The 19,456-nt window shown below is 41.6% G+C and overlaps 1 protein-coding gene across 1 annotated transcript in view; it reads left to right on the forward strand.

Moving 5' to 3' along the window:
• Window positions 1–17,750, forward strand: part of opn4a (opsin 4a (melanopsin)) — a 64,459-nt gene extending 46,709 nt beyond the window's left edge. The window contains exons 8-10 of the mRNA XM_020494137.2: window positions 4,428–4,623; window positions 4,716–4,886; window positions 16,680–17,750. Of these exons, the coding sequence (XP_020349726.2) occupies window positions 4,428–4,623; window positions 4,716–4,886; window positions 16,680–16,913 (601 nt within the window). The 3' untranslated portion in view covers window positions 16,914–17,750. The remainder of the gene's footprint in view (window positions 1–4,427; window positions 4,624–4,715; window positions 4,887–16,679) is intronic.
• The last annotated feature ends 1,706 nt before the right edge of the window (window positions 17,751–19,456 follow it).

Consider the following 19,456-nt stretch of genomic DNA (forward strand, 5'->3'; position numbering starts at 1 on the left):
TAGGTGTTCTAAGGCTTTTTTATTTTATTTTATTTTTTTACCTTTATTTAACCAGGCAAGTCAGTTAAGAACAAATTCTTATCTAGGAATAGTGGGTTAACTGCCTGTTCAGGGGCAGAATGACAGATTTGTACCTTGTCAGCTGGGGGATTTGAACTTGCAACTTTTTGTTTACTAGTCCAACACTCTAACCACTAGGCTACCCTGCCTCCCCATTTCTGACTGGTAGTGAACATGCAGTATTTTTATTAAACTTTGATTTAATAGGCAAGTCAATTAAGAACAAATTCTTACATACAATGACTGCCTACCAAGAGGCGAAAGGCCTCCTGCAGGGACGGGGGATTACAAATAAAAATGTAGGATAAAACACACATCACGACAAGAGCAACACCACAACACTACATAAAGAGAGTCCTAAGACAACAACAGAGCATGGCAGCAACCCATGACAACACAGCATGGTAGCAACACAACATGACAACAATACGGAAGCAACACAACATGGCAGAAGCACAACATGGTAGCAGCACAAACATGGTACAAACATTGTTAGGCACAGATAACAGCACAAGGGCAAAAAGGTAGAGACGACAATAATCACAAGGTGCAGCCACAAGTGTCAGTAAAAGCGTCTATGATTGAGTCTTTGAATGTAGAGATGGAGATAAAACTGTCCAGTTTGAGTGTTTTTTTGCAGCTCGTTCCAGTCGCTAGCTGCAGCGAACTGAAAAGAGGAATGACCCAGGGACATGTGTACTTTGGGGACATTTAACAGAATGCGACTGGCTGAACGGGTGTTGTATAATGGAGGATGAGGGTTGTAGTAGGTATCTCAGATAGGGGGGCATGAGGCCTAAGAAGGTTTTATAAATAAGCATCAACCAGTGGGTCTTGCGTCGGGTATTCAGAGATGGCCAGTTTAGTATAGAGTGCAGAGATGTATCCTATAAGGAGCATTGGTGGATAATCTGATGGCCGAATGGTAAAGAACATCTAGCCACTCGAAAGCACCCTTACCTGCCAATCTATAAATTATAAATAAATCTCCGTAATGTAGCATGGGTAGGATAAGTCATCTGAATCAGGGTTAATTTGGCAGCTGGGGTGAAGGAGGTATGATAGAGGAAACCAAGTCTAGATGTAACCTTAGCCTGCAGCTTGGATATATGCTGACGGAAGGACAGTGTACCATTTAGCCATACTCCCAAGTACTTGTGTGAGGTGACTACCTCAAGCTCTGAACCCTCAGAGGTAGTAATCACACTGGTAGTGGGTATTCTTCTTACTGAATCACGTAACCTTTGTTTTGTAGGTGTTCAGAACAAGGTTAAGGGCAGAGAAAATTCGTTGGACACTAAGAAAGCTTTGTTGAGCGCTTCCTACTGTCTGAGCTATGTTGTTGATGTTATTTGAGAAGAGTGTGGGGCCTAGGATCTAGCCTTGGGGTACTCCCTTGGTGACAGGCAGTGGCTGAGCCAGTCCGTTGATTATTGACACATTTTTCCAACACTTTTGATAAACAAGGCAAGATAGAAATTGGCCTATAACTGTTACGATCAGCTTGATCTCCCCCTTTAAATAAAGGACCCACCGTGGCTGCCTTCCAAGCACTGGGAGCCTCCCCAGATAGGAGAGACAGGTTAAAAAGGTGAGAGAGAGGCTCGGCAATGGTAGGGGCTACAACCTTAAAGAATAAAAGTTCTAAACCATCTAACCCAGATGTTTTTTGGGTCAAGTTTATGGAGCTCTTTTAGCACCTCAGACTCAGTGACTGCCTGCAGGGAGAAGCTGTGCATCAGGGCATTAGAAGGAATGGGAGAAGAGGAAGTGTTGGACGGGCAAGGAGGCATGGCTGAGTCAAATAGGAATCCTGACTTGAAGTGACGATTAAAGAGCTCAGCCATACACTCCTTGTCAGTAACAACCACATCATCAACATTAAGGGACATGTGCTCCTTGTCAGTAACAACCACATCATCAACATTAAGGGACATACGCTCCTTGTCAGTAACAACCACATCATCAACATTAAGGGACATGGGCAGCTGTGAAGAGGAGGGTTAATTCTCTAGGTCTTTCACCGTTTTCCAGAACTTCTTGGGGTTAGACCCACAGAGAGAGAACTGCTCCTTAAAGTACAGTAACTGACTTTGGCCTTCCGGATAGCCTGAGTGCACTTATTTCCTATTTGCCTGAACTTATTTCCCATTTGCCAGTCAGCCTAAGTATTTGTGTGCCGAGCCTTTCGCCAAATAGTGTTGAACAAAAATCTGAACCTGTTTTTAATTCTAATTTTCTTTATGGGGGCATGCTAGTTAACAAAACCACTGAAAGTATAAAAAAAGAAGGTCCAAGCATCTTCGACAAAGGGAATCAAGCTGATTCTTAGGAGGTGTGCACACCACCCACCGCTTCCGAGTATATTATTTGCTAATGTTCAGTCTTTGGATAACAAAGTTGATGAGCTCAGAGCAATAACATCTGCTAATCACGTGTATGTGACCAATACAATTTGATTTGATTTGAACACCCAGCAACAGTCAACAAAGAGCTATTTGAAAGATGAATGCTTAAAACCAGCAAATCAGATTGTTTGGGGACAGACTTGGTGGAGACAACCGAGCACTGAAGGTGTTCCTTGGTAAAGATTGCCACTCCACCACATTTGGAAGATCTGTCTTGCAGAAGAAGGTTATAACCAGAAATATTCAAATCAGTGTTTTAGAACACTCATTCTTAATAATGTCTCAGTAATGACCAACACATCTGGATTGGAGCTGTGAACCCAGACTTTCAATTGATCCATTTCAGGTAATAAGCTTCTAGTGTTAACTTGAAGAAAACCCAAGGTTTTCCGAGGGCAGAAATCTGTGAAGCCCGAAATCTGAGAACAAGTCAGAATTGGGTCTAGCAACAGTAGACAGGCCAGGGTGTACATGCAAATTTCCAGATATCATCAGCAGCAATACAATTTGGGCATGGCAGAGAGGGAGAGCTTTGCTGTGTTCATTTTTTTTTATGACATTTGACTGTGCATCAGATGGCAACAAGAATATATTGTATAGCAATTTCATCAGGTAACATGAATACACAGCCGGTGAGAGGGGGTTAGAATGGAAGGCCACTGAAGTACTGAATGTCCAGAGGATTTCAGTGTTAGTCATAATTTCCTCTGACATGATACATCAGGCCCCTGGCTAGTCACTGACCCTACGCACACTCACTAGACTATATATACAAACCATATACACACTCACACACACTACATTGACACTCCCACACAAAACCCACACACATATGCTACATATGCCCACACACACTCAGACCGACACAAGACAAACACTAATATTACACACACATTTTTACACTCATCATTTGCTGCTGCTGCTACTCTGTCCTTTATTTTACTCTTATTAATATCTATCCTGATCATGTGCATAAGCTCTAATATGCATATGGTTGTTTTGAATGAATCATCATCTTAGAAAGCACTGTCCATTTCGTTGTTAGGCTTTGAAACAATATGTTTTACACTCAGTTTCAACCTGCTGTTGAAGTTCTTTCTTCAAATTGATTAGCCTTCAGTGAGGTGAGTTTTAAAAGTACTGTAGGCCTACTGTTTTGTTGATCTGTGTTTGATGTGATTTTCGACAGCATTTGCATTGATGTCAGAGTGGTTAGAGGGACAATAGAGAACTGAGTTCCAGCCCATTAGGACCTGATGGTAGTCAGCAAGTTGGGCACTAAAAAAGCATGTCCAGAGTGCATAAGAGGATATTACAGTGACTCATCGGTCACGTGGAATTTTACTGCGGTCATGACTCATGACTGCAGGTGTGGCAGTAATATGGTCACCGCAACAGCCCTAATCCTGATGCCTAGTCACTTTACCTTCATGTACATACTGTGTCTACCTACAATACCTCATATTGGCATGTACGTTTCTCACTTATGGGTGGCATAAATTGTGATATTTGCAAATGCAATATTGCAGTATTTACTATAGTTTAAAAAGTGTACTGTTTTTGCGGCCATTACTGTAGTATTTACTACAGTGTTTTTTGTGTGGATAATACAGTAGTATTTACTGTAGTATTCTACAGGAGTGTTTCCAAACCCTGGTCGTCGAGTACCCCCAACAGCACATTTATTTTTATTGCAACCATGGACAAGGACACCTGATTCAACTTGTCAATTACTCATCAAGCCCTCAATGAGCTTAAGGAGGTGTGTTTGTCAAGGGCTACAACAAAAATGTGTACTGTTGGGGGTACTTGCGGACCAGGGTTGGGAAACTGACATTCTATAATAAAAGTACTACACATGATCAAGGGATACTAAGTACTGTGGTATTCGATAGTAAACTGTAGTATTTTTTCATGTGGGTACATCTCCTTATTTTCCCCGCTCCCTTCTGTCTTCAGGATGGCCATAGCCAAGTACATCCCATGTCTGGGTGTGTTGCTGTGTGTACGTAGACGTGACCTGCGCTCCACCGACAGCAGCTTCATGTCCACCAGACGCTCCACTGTCACCAGCCAGACCTCCGACATCAGCGATCGCTTACGCCGCACCAGCACCGTCAAGTCCCGCCTTTCCTCCGCCTCCGACAGCGAATCGGTACGGATAAATATGTCCCGAAACATGTATGTGTCTGTTTGTCTGTCTGTCCAGGTGTCTATCTGACGGTTATGTAATGGTCCTTCTCCCAGGGCTGGACAGATATTGAGGCTGACCTCTCCAGTATGGGTTCCAGGCCTGCTAGCCGCCAGGTGTCCTGTGATATCAGCAAGGACACAACCGAGCTACCAGCCCTCAAGCCTTACAGCTCCTCCAGCTTCAACTCCAAGATGAAGAGCAACGACTCTGGCATTTTTGAGAAGGTAACTAACACATCAGGGCAAGGTCAAGTCAAGCGGCAAGCCTACTCTCTGTTCCCTTCCACATGTTTGACAATGTTCTGAATGCGCGGAGGATATTTTGGGCTCTAAAGGCAGAACAGTGTGAATGGTTGTCTAACACAGTAGAGGTCAGTAAGAGTCAACATCAAGTTTTAAAAAAAAATCTCACCTCACTTGCACTTATGTGTTATAATCCTGAAGTATAGAAATACATCACACAGAGATGTAGCTTCGGCTTCAAGTCACTTGTAATGAGTGACCTGGGAAGCCCCATGCGCCCCTATATGAATTCCTAGGTATAACCAATCAAACTCAGAACAGATATCAGACAATAGAGCACACAGATCATATTATCAACATTTAGATTAATGAATAGCATATTACTTACTGGTATACATTATGATTCTGTATTATTATTTAGTTATTATTGAGACACTTTTAATTCTATCACATGCTCTACTCCTAACATCAATACACGTTAATCTCACCAATGGTACCTAATATTCAGTGCCTCTACCTGAGAAACACCTAATCAAACAGTAACACACTTGAAAACAGCTTCACCAATCTGTCTTTACTGTAATGCAATAAGACTAGGCAAGAACTAAGTCCAAATTTCCATCAGATAGGATTTCTCTCTAATCTGCCACAAATCTAAATGCTAAGCCGTTGGCCTTTATAAAATATTGAATTTAGCCTTTACTACTATAGCCCATAGAAAAGTGTTAAATAACACATTCATAAAATAGAAAAAGAAAATAAATCGTAAGTAATACGGTTTTGAAGTGTATGTCCTATATCTAGGAGATATAATAAAGCCCACGAAATATTGAACCCCTTTTTCTTTTTGGCACAAAACTATTTCCATACTTCCATTCATTTGTATGGGTTACCTTTAGTTTGTAGCCCAAATGTTTTGGATGCTACAGACAAAGGTTGGCACATCAGCGTTACCGACTTCAGACGAGTCCTGTAGGGCTTGTGGGGATCGTAGAACAAAACGGTGAACACCACCATATTTGTGAGAGTCTCCCCTTTCAATGGAGTGGTCATATTATTAGGCCAAACCGCTCAGATGCTACAGACGTTTTCGCGCGAATACAGATTTTCGGGATGTCTTCTGGGCTGACAAACAGCGCTGTAGCTCTGTCATTTTCCACATCAGATTGCGGAAGGGCGACATAGGAGGATGTGGTGGATTGAGACGCAGCCCATGCAAAAAAACAGCTATCTAACTTAAACTGATGGATTTTGATGGGATCTTTTATAATGTTTCTTACATTGACACACCGGTCCGTTAATAGATTTTAGGGGGTTAATTAAACCTTATTTTGGCTTGGAATGCAACCCTGGATTTGTGTGAGCCAATCACATGACTCCTAAACTAATCTGGCACCTCATTACAGACAGGATGTTACAACGGATCAACTGAAAATCACACCAGGAAATGTCTTTACAACATATTGTTATAAAATGATGATACAATTATTGACAGAGATTCGATCTCACTGTTCATTAACTGTCCCCCTTTGGTGCATTTGCCCTTGTTCACTCACTCTGAAAAGCCTTTCATCTGGGTTGGAGCCGCAGTATTACAGTATTCAGAGGTTTGACCCCCCCAAGGCACTAGATTCTATCAGATCCGTGCTAGCCGACATCCACATATCAGTTGATCTGGAGGTGGAGCCGTGTTAGAGCCGTCACAAGCAGCTCCTTGCGTTACCATATCGCAGACACTGCCATTGGATGCAGTGTCCATGACAAGGTAACGAAGCCACAGCCGACATTATACACTCAAACACTCAAATACGTGATGTTCTATTGTCTACACTTTGATTAGACTGATAGGCTATAGGCTATCACACGACAACATGCATTAGAATGTCATTATTTCTATCATCGATAGAGCCTACACTTTCTATCTCCGATTTGAACTTCTAATGGGGTAGGGTTCGGCCAATGCTGGTTTATGCTCTATCTGAAATGCATTAGAGCACCAGCTTTTCCGGACTACTGTGTGATCACAGTCTCCGAAGCCATTTTCTGCAGTCAAATTACCTAGTGGCCTCATGGGTGAAACATTATTAATATATTTCACAATTAATAAATATTCTCTCAAAAAAGCTGCTGAAAATCCGGTGTTTCAATGTGAAACGGTTTTGTTATATTTCAGTCTTCTGAGATGTATATGAAGTGTATTATTGGGATGTAATACATTTCAACTCTATATCCGGTACAGGTGTCTTCTTTTTTTATAGCCCATAACCATATGTCTGAGGTGTTTTCGTTTGTTTCAAAATAGATTTGTTTAAGACCACCAAGAAATACTCTGTGTGACCCTGATTTAGCCCATTGCAGTAAAAAGTTAAACAGGTTAACATTAACAAGGCCACAGAGCCAGACGGATTACCAGGACATGTACTCGCTGACCAGTGTCTTCACTGACATTTTCAACCTCTCTCTGACCGTCTGTAATGCCTACATGTTTCAAGCAGAACGCCATAGTCCCTGTGCCCAAAAACACCAAGGTAACCTGTCTAAATGACTATCACCCCATAGCACTCGCATCTGTAGCCATGAAATGCTTTGAAAGGCTGGTGATGGCTCACATCAACGCCATCATCCCAGACACTCTGGACCCACTCCACTTCGCATACCGCCCCAACCGATCCACAGACGACACAATCTCTATTGCACTCCACACTGCCCTTCCCCACCTGTACAAACAATTATGTGAGAATGCTGTTCATTGACTACAGCTCAGCGTTCAACACCATTGTACCTTCCAAGCTCATCACTAAAATATGGACCCTGAGATTAAACACCTCTTCCACATCATCAGGAAGGCAAAGGAGCTGATCGTGGACTTCGGGAAACGGAGGGCCGAGCCCGCCCCCATCCACAACGACGGGGCTGTTGTGGAACAGTTCCAGAGCTTCAAGTTCCTCTTTGTCCACATCACTAAGGAGCTATCATGGTCTACACACATCAACACAGTCGTGAAGAGGTCACGACAATGCCCCTTACGCCTTTTGAGGCTAAAAAGATTCAGCATGGGCCCTCAGATCCTACTGTATGTGCTATGTGCACAGCAAAACAATTGAAATTATGGACTCGACTTCCACTTTACTTCCCTACTGCAGTGTGCTGGTGGCAAACTTTCCAGATTTAATTATTTGAAAGAGTCCATTTATAAAGTATAAAAGTCAGGTAAACAAGTGTATAAGTGTCATTTTATATATATTTAATTCAAGCTCACTATCGTTAGCTAGACAGACCTACTAGTAGGCTAGTTCCGTTATGATAATAACGTTACTTGTGTTGTGGTAGAGTTCTTTAAGGCCCAGGCCATCCAGCAAGCCAATAACTGTAACAATAACTATAATGATAAACTATAGGCTACATAACTATATAACATTGGTGAGCATCCATACTAGAGGAACGTTTATCCTTTTAGAGTCCTGCACCTGTCAATCAACTGATCAATGCATCCTACTTGCCTCTGCCTATAAGGAAGGTACCACAAGAAATTCATGAGGTCTCCAACACGTTGCGTGTGCGAGCATTGCAAATGTAAATGTAAATGTATACATACATGTTATTCAATCATTTCATCCAAACTGCTCGTGTGCGTATGCGTAGCCGGTCACTAAAATAGAATTTGGTTCTATTTTTGATGCATGACGTGCTGCAAGTCCCATCTCTGCCATTTCCTCATTGGTTTTTAGGAGCATATACCCACGTGGGGGATTGAAATATGTACTGAGGTCCACACTCCAGTCCAGTTGGTAGTGGTTGCCAACCGCCATATAAAGTCCACAGAAGAAGAGATTACTAGAAACTAACTAGGTTTCCCCTTTATCTGTAGATTAATTAGTAGAGAACACATGATTTTGTGTTGACTCAATGGGTAAAAATTCTACAAAGATACAGAAAAAAAGGACCTTGTGCATTTCAGGTAAAAGAACAACCCAATGTTTATATCCCTGGACAACTGCAAATAATACTTCAATGCAGTAGGATGCATGTACATCTAGGCTTAATGAAAAATAATATAGTAACTTATATAAATGTAACAATTCAAAAGCAAAAATGGCCATTTAGCCTGCATCTTTCACAGCATGTCATTGCATCATTGCTTAAGTGGTATAAGTGATTTCCATTTTTCTAAAGCTTGTCAATTCCTTTGGGTCTTCTTTTTCACTGTGCTCATCTCTGTATGTCCTGTGCAACTATTTGCAATGCATCGGTACAACGTTATCACAACAATGCACTTTCTCTCCTCAACTTTCCCCAACATGCATTTTCTATGCTGCTGTAGGCCTGTTTTACATTCAGCAATTGGCAAGAGCAAGCCTGCTTCTTTCCCCGAATAGGCTATTAGGTCTAGTATAAAACTTTTTTTTTAAATAAATGTCCCATAGCTTTTGTAGCCTATCACTATATACACAAAAGTATGTGGACACCCCTTCAAATTAGTGGACTCTGCTATTTCCACAGCCGTTGCTGACGAGTGTATAAAATTGAGCACACAGCCATGCTAGAGCTTCTCCGGTCAACTGTAAGTGCTGTTATGGGGAAGTGGAAACATCTAGGAGCAACAACGACTCAGCCGCGTGGTGGTAGGCCACACAAGCTAACAGAATGGGACTGCCGAGCGCTGAAGTGCGTAGCGTGTAAAAATCGTCTGTCCTTGGTTGCAACACTCATTACCAAGTTTCAAACTGCCTCTGGAAGCATGGGAAATGCCTCTGGAAATGGGTTTCCATGGCCGAGCAGCCGCACACATGCCTAAGATCACCAAGCGCAATGTCAAGCGTCGGCTAGAGGGGTATTATTGGACCCTGGAGCAGTGGAAACGTGTTTTCTGGAGTGATGAATCACGCTTTACCATCTGGCAGTCTGTTTGGCGGTTTGGCGGATGCCAGGAGAACGCTACCTGCCCGATTGCATAGTGCCAACTGTAAAGTTTTGGTAGAGGAATAGTGGTCTGGGGCTGTTTTTCATGGTTTGGGCTAGGCCCCTTAGTTCCAATGAAGGGAAATCTTAATGCTACAGCATACAATGACATTTTAGACGGTTTGTCGAGGTCGGTATGGAAGAACTTGACTGGCCTGCACAGAGCCCTGACCTCAAACCCATTGAACACCTTCAAGATGAATTGGAACGCTGACTGCGAGCCAGGCTTAATCACCCAACATAAGTGCCCAACCTCACTAATGCTCTTATGGCTGAATAGAAGCAAGTCCCCGTAGCAATGTTCCAACATCTAGTGGAAAGCCTTCCCAGAAGAGTGCAGGCTGTTATAGCAGCAACTCCATATTAATGCCCATGATTTTGGAATGAAATGTTTTACAAGCAGGTGTACACATACTTTTGGTCACCTCAAACCCTGTCCTGCACTGAAATCACACCTCTGAACACCTCAACTCATGCCTCATACCCTCATACAATCACTGCTGTGATCCCTTCCCAACTAAATGTAAGTAGCCCTCTCATTCCTATTCCCCATAATATGGTACTATTAATTTCTTTATTAAATGCTTTAGGTTAAAATAATGAGTCTTTCACAATTTTTGAAACATGCTTTGTCGTCTCTGTGCGGTCCTAGATTATAGCGTGGGTCACCCATCCTCCTGTTTTTTTAAGTCACCAGCCTCCACTGACACATACACAGTCACTATTCTATTACCAATGGCAGTTAGGGATATGTAATATCTGACACACAAACATATTGCAAAAACAGATTAAACCTATTCAATTATGGTCTCCCAATCAAACAACTGAGGCTGCCGTCTGGCAAAAGCATCTCCAGCCAATCTGTAGAAATAGGCAGAGTTGAGGCAGTGTTCAGCAGTGACGCACAAAAAAGGGAGTTGCTATTACTGGACATTTGTGATCACCTCATCGTGGATGTGTTCAGTGCCAGGTCTCGCTGCATCTCATGCATCTGTGAACACAGTCACTGTTCTATTACCAATGGCAGTTAGGGATAGATGACACACACACACACACACACAGAGCACTGATCACATTATCAATGGTGGTTTTGAATAACCTGGTGGAACCAACCTGATCACTGTGTTTACCTTTCTATTTCACTTCAGACAATCAGGCTGGTTCCACCAGACTAGGTTAGGCCCTGGACATTATATGCATCTAAAAAGTAAAAAAATAAGCAACGAATAGTGTCTTTTTAGATGAAATTATGTTTCACAATTGGGTTATCAAATGTATCAAAGAAATTAAGTGGGTTACCATCTGTATGTGTACAAATGATGACCATGTGAAAGCTGTTGCCGCTGACAGGTGAATGTTGCTGGCTGGATACTTGCCAACATGTGGCTACTGCTCCATTCAGAGGAACGCTCACAGAGAGGGTGTCTGCATGATGCTGATGAGTGCCCCCTTGCTGGTCTTCTCTATGCTGCATGTTCGGCTGCAAACTGGTCATCTCTCGAACAACTACAGAAGACAATTTTATGAGGTGGTGTTGACTGGGAGTACCTATGATAGGGTGATAAAATAGACAGCCAAGTGGTAAATTGCATTTTGTTCTTTAGAAAGGACAACGCTTTTTGCAAATACATTTCACAGCCAAAAGTATTCTACTAGTTGTATCTGCTTGGCTGGGGAATTAACCTACTAGTTTATCAAGCCAGGTATTTTTTAATACAACGTTTTACACAAGACAAATGACCAGCCCTTGTTGGAGTCACTATCAGAGGCCTCATAGTGGCGTGTCCTTTTCATAAGTCGAACGAGACAACAGAGGAGGTGTCACAAGGGTACTTGTGTCGCATGACACACTTTTATTCTGAGGTCTTGTCTGACAAGTTGTGAAAATAGCGAGTGAAACAGTGAATGAAATGATTTTCGGAGGTCGGTAAACCGTTGCAATCACATTGACGGACATGTTATGATACCCACCTTACTCCTTCTGGTAGGTCTCCTTCTGGTAGAATCTGTTCATGACCAGGAGATCAGCAACCAACTGTGACATATTTTCCTATGGCTCTGGGTTGGTTTGAGTTTGTTGCTGCTAGTTAGTCAACTGTTGTAGTCAGAAAAGAGCTAGCTAGTGGCAACATGGCTACATCCAATATTTATTTCTGCCCTTCACATGGGTTGCACCTCGGTGGCTAATGTGACTGTTTCGTCTAAATTACACTAACTTAGTGACATGGAAATACAATGATATTGCTAAAGTAGGCAAATTAGTAGGAAACAACTTTGCCATTACTGTTACTAGCAAAGTTAGTCAAAAATAGCTAGCAATACTAATGTTAGCTAGCTAAGATACAGTGGTTCCCTCAATCTTAGTTAGCTGGCTAAAGTTATAGTGCATCTAAAGTCAATCTGGCCACATCACAATCATGACAAAAAAAGATTATTTTGAAATGTTATCATGTTTCCAAGCAAAATCTGAGTTGTATTGAGTTAGGCTAACATTAGCCAGCTAGCTAGTGAACTTCAGCTATGCTAGCGATGATAATGATAATGATAATCAAAATCCTGCATTTCATGGTCATTCGGTGTAGGGCTTTTCAGTCTAAAATGGCCATGATCCTTTGAACATGTTGGGGGCGATGAATCAACGGAGCCCAATTCAATGAAGGGAAGTGAAGAGGCGATTTGCATGTGGAGCTTGGCAAAAGGGGGCATGATTTGTTGACATAATTGTAATCCAAACCCAACCTTCATTTACTCGTTCCAAACTCTGTTTTAGGCGAGAATGTCTATGACCAAAATGATCCTTTTTACAGTACACTTTGTAGTCCATATTTACACTAGAATAAATGTTTCTGACTCATATTGATGCCGCATAGGCTATTTTCAAAGGGATTAGTTGGTTTTTAGGGACATTCGCTCTTTCAGGTTGAATTAGAAAATTCTCTTTGCCTCTTGATTTAATGGTTGAGTTAAACCTGAGTGTTTTAGATGGACTAAAAGCTTTGGGCCTTGGTAGCAAGTGATCTGTGGTGTGACTTGATAGATGTTTGGAGATGCGTAATACCGTGTCACATGGACTGATTATTGTGGTCGCCATCCGCCCATTCAAGATAAAATATTTGATGAAGGCTAAATTGTGTTAGAAACCCTTGTGTTAGAAACCCATGTGACTGGTATTTAATTGAGTGTAACATTGAAGTGACTCACAGCATAATTACAATATGTCACTCATTATGATAGCAGGAACCAACCTCAAAGTCCTGAATTGTGTATCTTCTAGAGCTCTGAATGACATTTCCATGACAGGTATAGGCCACAGGGACTGCAGCTTGCCTCTAGCTGTAAGTACTCATAATGAGTCAAAAGTGTCAGTAAATTCTGCTTGTTTTGTATCGACCAGTGTGGCCATTACCTACCTCCAATAGACAAAAAAGCAGCACTACTAAACCTTGGCTGAGTCTGCAATATAACATTACATGTCTTCCCTGTTTTTTTAGCCCAGCTAGGTGATGGTTTCCCATAGTGTCTTCCTTGGCCAAAGACGATTCATCATTTTTATTTCCGCCCTAGCCTCAGTGTGTTTAGTGTTGACGGATGCTAATGCATTCCTGTGAGGTCTGGCAGGGTTTGGCCATGAGCAGACAGCAGTCATGTGGATGACACAGCCTTATTAAATCACTGCAGTTTAATCTCAAATGTCACAGCAGATTAACCATCCTTATCAATGAGAGACATAATTAACTGTTCTGTGACATGCCTCATGGCAGGCTAGGCCTACAGGGGGAGAAATATTGCCACTTGCTCTTTAATTTGTAGTCAGTGCTGATAATGTCAGAGCAGGAACGGCAGTGGCAGATTGTAATGACGTGAGACAGACTTTCACTCTGAGCTGCAGAGACAACAATACTTTCTCACACTCATTCACATTATATTACTTTTCTTGAGTCCCTCCATTTCTGATGATATATTACAGTACTTCCTCCAATTTTATGATATGTTACGAATGGTCCGGTGGTGTAAAAGTAGTCTTACAGTATCATACGTCTTAGTTACAGTCTGGTTGCCGTTAGCATTTGTGGCTAATGTTAACTAGGTTAGGGGTAAGGGTTAGCTAACATGCTAAGTAGTTGCAAATAGTTATGGCTGTGGTTAGCTAAAGTTGTTAATTAGCTAAGATACTTAAGTTGTCCCTGACACAATTTGAACATGCAACCTTTGGATTGCTAGAAGTTTGCGTTATGTGCCCACCCATTCTCCCCAACAAACCTCCCTACTGTTGTTTCTGTAACCTTCTTGTCTGACAGGGATACTTCGGGATTTTGACAATGAAGCCCTTTTCCTACTGCCCCAGAGTCAGATGAACTCATTTTTGGTTTCTGCTTTACCAGAAGCATACCACCCTGCATCCCACTGCTGGCTTGCTTATGAAGCTAAGCAGGGTTGGTCCTGGATGGGAGACCAGATGCTGCTGGAAGTGGTGTTGGAGGGCCCGTAGGAGGCACCTTTTCCTCAGGTCAAAAAAAATACAAATAATAATAATATCCCAATTCCCCAGGGCAGTGATTGGGAATATTTCCCTGTATAGGGTGCTGTTTTTCAGATGGGATGTTAAAACGGGTGTCCTGACTTTCTGTGGTCACTAAACATCCCATGGTACTTATTGTAAGAGTAGGGGTGTTAACCCTGGTGTCCTGGCTAAATTCCCAATCTGACCCACCTACCATCATGGTCACCTAATCATCCCCAGCTTACAATTGGATCATTCATCCCTGTAACTATTCCCCAGGTCATTGCTGTAAATGAGAATGTGTTCTCAGTCAACTTACCTGGTAAAATAGGGGTTACATTTTATTAAAAAAGGAAGTTGCTAACTAGTGTTACGCAATTGCTAAATACTGTTAGCACAATGACTGGCTTCCAGTTAGCATTGGCTCGTCAAACTACCTCTAACTTCCTTCATACTGGATGCAGAGACATACAAATAGTATCTATGTGTTCATTTGACTCTGGGGAAGTAGATAAAGGGCTTCATTGCCAAAGTATCCCTTTAAGTAACCAGAGCATTGTTACATATACAGATTGTAGGTGGAGGAGAGTCGGAATGAAAGTAAGGCGGGTGAAAGTAACACTTTTCTCAGATAACATAGAAGCTAGAATGACATAGTGAAGTCATCCCATTCCTAATGTGGAGGACGAGGTCCTTGCAAAAAACACACAAAAAAACAGCCAAGTCTACCCATGTATCGCCAAATTATCAACAAAAAGTGGTTTTGAGCGAGTTTTTAAAAAAGTTGTAAAAAACGGACCTGGAAGGGTTTTTTGGTTGTAGAGTTGTTAACAAAATGGACATTTTCTTATGTCATTTTCTTAACTAAATGACAATAGGTTTAAAGTATTATAAAAGCTAGTCTTGGGTGTTAGCCTGGGAGAAGTTACAGGAGATACGGGTGGGACGAAAGTAACACAATGTTAACTGATGACCTGGAATAAAATAACATTTAAGCACAGGCCAATGTCTCCTCTAGTTCATAATGCTTTTGTAAAGTTAGCAAAATATCAACAAGTGACTGAATGTTGGAAAATGACATATGGCATCATTAGAATAATGCCTTAATCAATTGACTTGATCGATCAGCTTCTCGCATAAGCTTTTATGGACAGGTTAGTGGTTAAAAAATATATATATATCATTATGATTCTGGTGGCCAAACCATAGAAATGTGATGAGCATGATGAGTTGCCGTTTGTGAAAAGTATAAAAACGTTTATTCTATCAAGACATGAGTAATGCGCATGGCAAGGACAGCTGGAGGGCACCTAGTTGGTAGGACTAAGCATGAATAGTAATTGAAAATTGTGAAAAACATATCTTACTACATTCCCATTGAAGTGAGATGATGTGATTAATTTTAGTCCAATTAATATTGTAAGGCGATGTTGACGCATGGTTTATTTTAAATTAAAATGTCTAACCTACAGCATGAATTATTCAAATCGACAAACATGAAATTATTTCTAATAGTACATTTGTTTAAAGTAATGAGCATTACAAACCATAAACATGGCGATAAGACAGATATTGTGCACTTCTTGCCAGCTGTTACTTCCGTCCCAAAGCTGTGTTAAAGCCAATTTATGCTTGATCCGAAATGTGGTCTGACGCTCCTTATAGAAGGTGTGACGCAATTGAGGAGTCTGGAGGCATGCAGAGGCCAAATTGAACTCGGTACTGTATCCCTGTGCGCCTCACAAATGTTGTAACAATGCCGAGGGCTCCATTGACATGATTGGTTGACTATAGGTGGGGGTGGGTGGTACTGTATAAATACGAACTCACTCCCTTGACAACAGTTCTACTCGACAGCTCTGCGCTGCGCTTCGAAGCGCCATAAGTCTGAATGCCCTGACTTCTGTAGAGGCTGTATCACCGTAAATGCTGCATGGCCAATGCAAATGTCGGGTTGACCATGTAGCGCCTTTAATACCCGCCCCGCCGTCAGGCACAAGAACCCTAGAAAGAAAATTACAGTTGCTAATAGTAGAGGACATACTGTATATAAATTGTTTGTCATAAAATATGGTGTTTCTAGCTCTATCTTTTGTCCCTTTTCTCCCATACCCCAAAAACATGACTTTGCTGGAGACAAAGGAAAATATATCTTTGAGATTTGCTTCGAAGGATACAAGACCATCTTTTAGGGAAAATAATATGAAACCAGGAATCCAAATTGCCATGTTGCATAGATAATTGGGTGCAAAAATCTATCATTTGGCATTTTATGTTCATTGTTTCTCATCTCACCTTTTGTTTGACTTCGACAGGCTGGTGATTCGTCAGAAGCCATCGTAACGAGAGGAATGATTGGCCAGATTCCCAGCATCGTCATCACCTCCGAGACCAGCCCTTTCTTACCTGTCCTTAGGGCCAGTTCCCGTGGTTCCCGTACAAGGCCATCCAATGGCAGTATAGATGTGGGGTCTGTTATTAAGGAGCCACAGGAGAGTGTCCAGCAGAGGTCAACACTTCCCAGTGATGCCTCTACACCACTCATCTGATCACAACCACAGTACATGATAAATTATAATAAATGCCAGGGTCTGTACTCAACATGAAACTTTTCTACAAGTCAAGTTAACCCCCATGTGAATACTCTTGCTGTACGTTCTTTACTGAAAAGGTTTTGTTTTGTTGCTTTGTTAATGTGGTACAACCAGGGCCGGCTCCAAGCATGCGACATAAGCGGTCGCTTTGGGGATCCAGCCGCCATGGGGCCCCCTAGCCAGGAACTAATTTCAGGTCTCAACATACTGTTCTCTACACCACATTGCAAAATGTCAGGGAAAAGTACCATAAAACTAAATCAATGTACTCCGCCATCAACAGGGAGGCGGGGGGCTAGGTACCAGACAAATTACAGAAATGGGATTGGTTGTGTCGTCTGCTAAGCTTTCACCTGGTCCTCTTGAGTGAGCTACAATCGTAAGGACGTCTGTAAAATCAGACAGAAGCCCAACTGTTTCAAACCCATTTCAAACATTTCCCCTAGCCCAGGTCCCCTCATCTAAGATCTGCTAAAGGCTGAAACTGATTAAGTAGAACTATTGTGTGAAGTAATACAGACATGACTAAAAGAGGCTGAGCTGGAAATGGCTATCTGAGGGATCTATCTTAGCTGGGAGATGCTGGAAATGTCAGGCTGTCTAGGGCAGGGGTTCTCAAAACTCTCACCGGGGACCCCCAGCTGTTCAATGTATTTTAACTATTCCACAGCTTGCACACCTGATTCAAATAGTAAATTAATCATCAAGCCCTTGACTATGTGAATCTGGTAAGTTACAGTAGTTCAGGGTTACAACATAATTGTGAAGAGTCTGGTGTTCCCCGGGGAGAGGTTGGAGAACCACTGGTCCAGGGTATTGATTGAAGTCCTTAATGTGGGTCTAGGCTGTAGTCAGCCCAGATTCTTTCTCGAGGCCCATGGCCTGTGTGACAGGATCTGGGCTGACTACAGCCTGGACCCACATTAAGAACTTCAATCAATACCCTGGCCTTAAATGTCTTGAGCATTAGAATGTGTAGGACGCTGCACAATAAATCCACCACTCAGGGCTGAATTCGATAGAACCTGCAATTTGATTGACACAATGGTTGAGAGTGATTGATAACACTTGTAATGAGAACACAAGAAGTGGTATTCATATGTACAGGTAAACAGTCCATGTGCATCTGTTGAGTGTCTGGTCTCCTATTTATTATGGTCTCCTGCTTTTTAGATTATGCTTGTAATAACGCAGTGTAAAATTGAATTTGCTTTGTAAGAAGCTACATTTATTACCAGTAAGTATTGAATGTCAACATTTTCAATATTTTAAAAAGATTTCCACAGTAAGATAATCATACGTATTTATATTTCTGTACCGCGGGGGTCTTTGTGATTGTAATTCATGCGAGAATCGGTATCAGACAATTCATTATGGAGCTAAGTGCTCTAATGGAACAGTTGAAATAACGGATGATGGATCCAATATTCCCTGTGCTTGTATGGGTGGGCAAAAGGGATATTATTGTTGATTATACCTCAGCTGTTAAATAGCTTACACTAAAATGTGTCTGTAGTGAGTTTCAATACAGAGCACAACTATAATACATATGACTATAATGATATTATAGAATATGAAAGATTTCACCATAGTCTATAATAGCTCAGAAACATAAAACATAAAATATTGAGCGAAGTGCAAGAGGTGTTTGTTTTGTTTTCCAATTTGGAATGGTCGAATGCCCCCCCCAGTGTTTGCAATTTATCTGCCTGTATGAGCAGATAAAACACCCTGTACCTCAGTGAGATACAGGATGTTTCCCACTGAGCCTTGTCCCCAGGAAGTGGGAAAAACACTTCCTGCTGATTGATACATCAGAGTAAATATACCCTTGATTGCCCATAGAATTACTCCTTGGCAATTGCATTGGCGCTCAATCATGAAATCCTGTTTGTCAGATCTTGTATGCTTGGTTATGTTTTAATGGCAACTCAGTGGGCAGTGGCATCCATATACTGTTTTGGGAAAGGGAAACTGTCCTACATGGTGACCCACCATTCTGAGGTGTGAAATGTATTATTTCACTTATTACATGCTAGCTAATATGATTAAGCACCACAGTGAGGTGGAAATAGTGTTCCCGGTGGCCAGGTTTCCATCTAATTGGTAACAGATGTTCATGCAAATATAAAAAAATCCACATAAAGAAAATTTGCATTTATTTTTTTCATCAGTGGAGTGTTTCTAGCAAAGGGACTTGTTGCTGATTTTAAAAAATCAGCATGTGATGAGGTAGTGCTTAAGTTTTCATTTACCGAATCAAAATCCAAAGTTCAATGTGTTTCCATCGCATTTTAAACTCTTTAAAAAAAATGTTTACATGAGATTAAATGGATACTTTTTATTTGTCAAACGGCAGTCAAGCATCGATCATCATATCACCCGAATAAGACCCTCGTAATTTATTGGAAAGGCGTTTGAAGTTAATCAGAATTTATTTAATCTGTAGCCTAATAAAACTGCATGGTTTCCCGAGTCGAAGTGGGAGGACCATACAC

Source organism: Oncorhynchus kisutch, linkage group LG11 (assembly GCF_002021735.2).
Source record: "Oncorhynchus kisutch isolate 150728-3 linkage group LG11, Okis_V2, whole genome shotgun sequence".
Classification (NCBI taxonomy): Eukaryota; Metazoa; Chordata; class Actinopteri; order Salmoniformes; family Salmonidae; genus Oncorhynchus; species Oncorhynchus kisutch.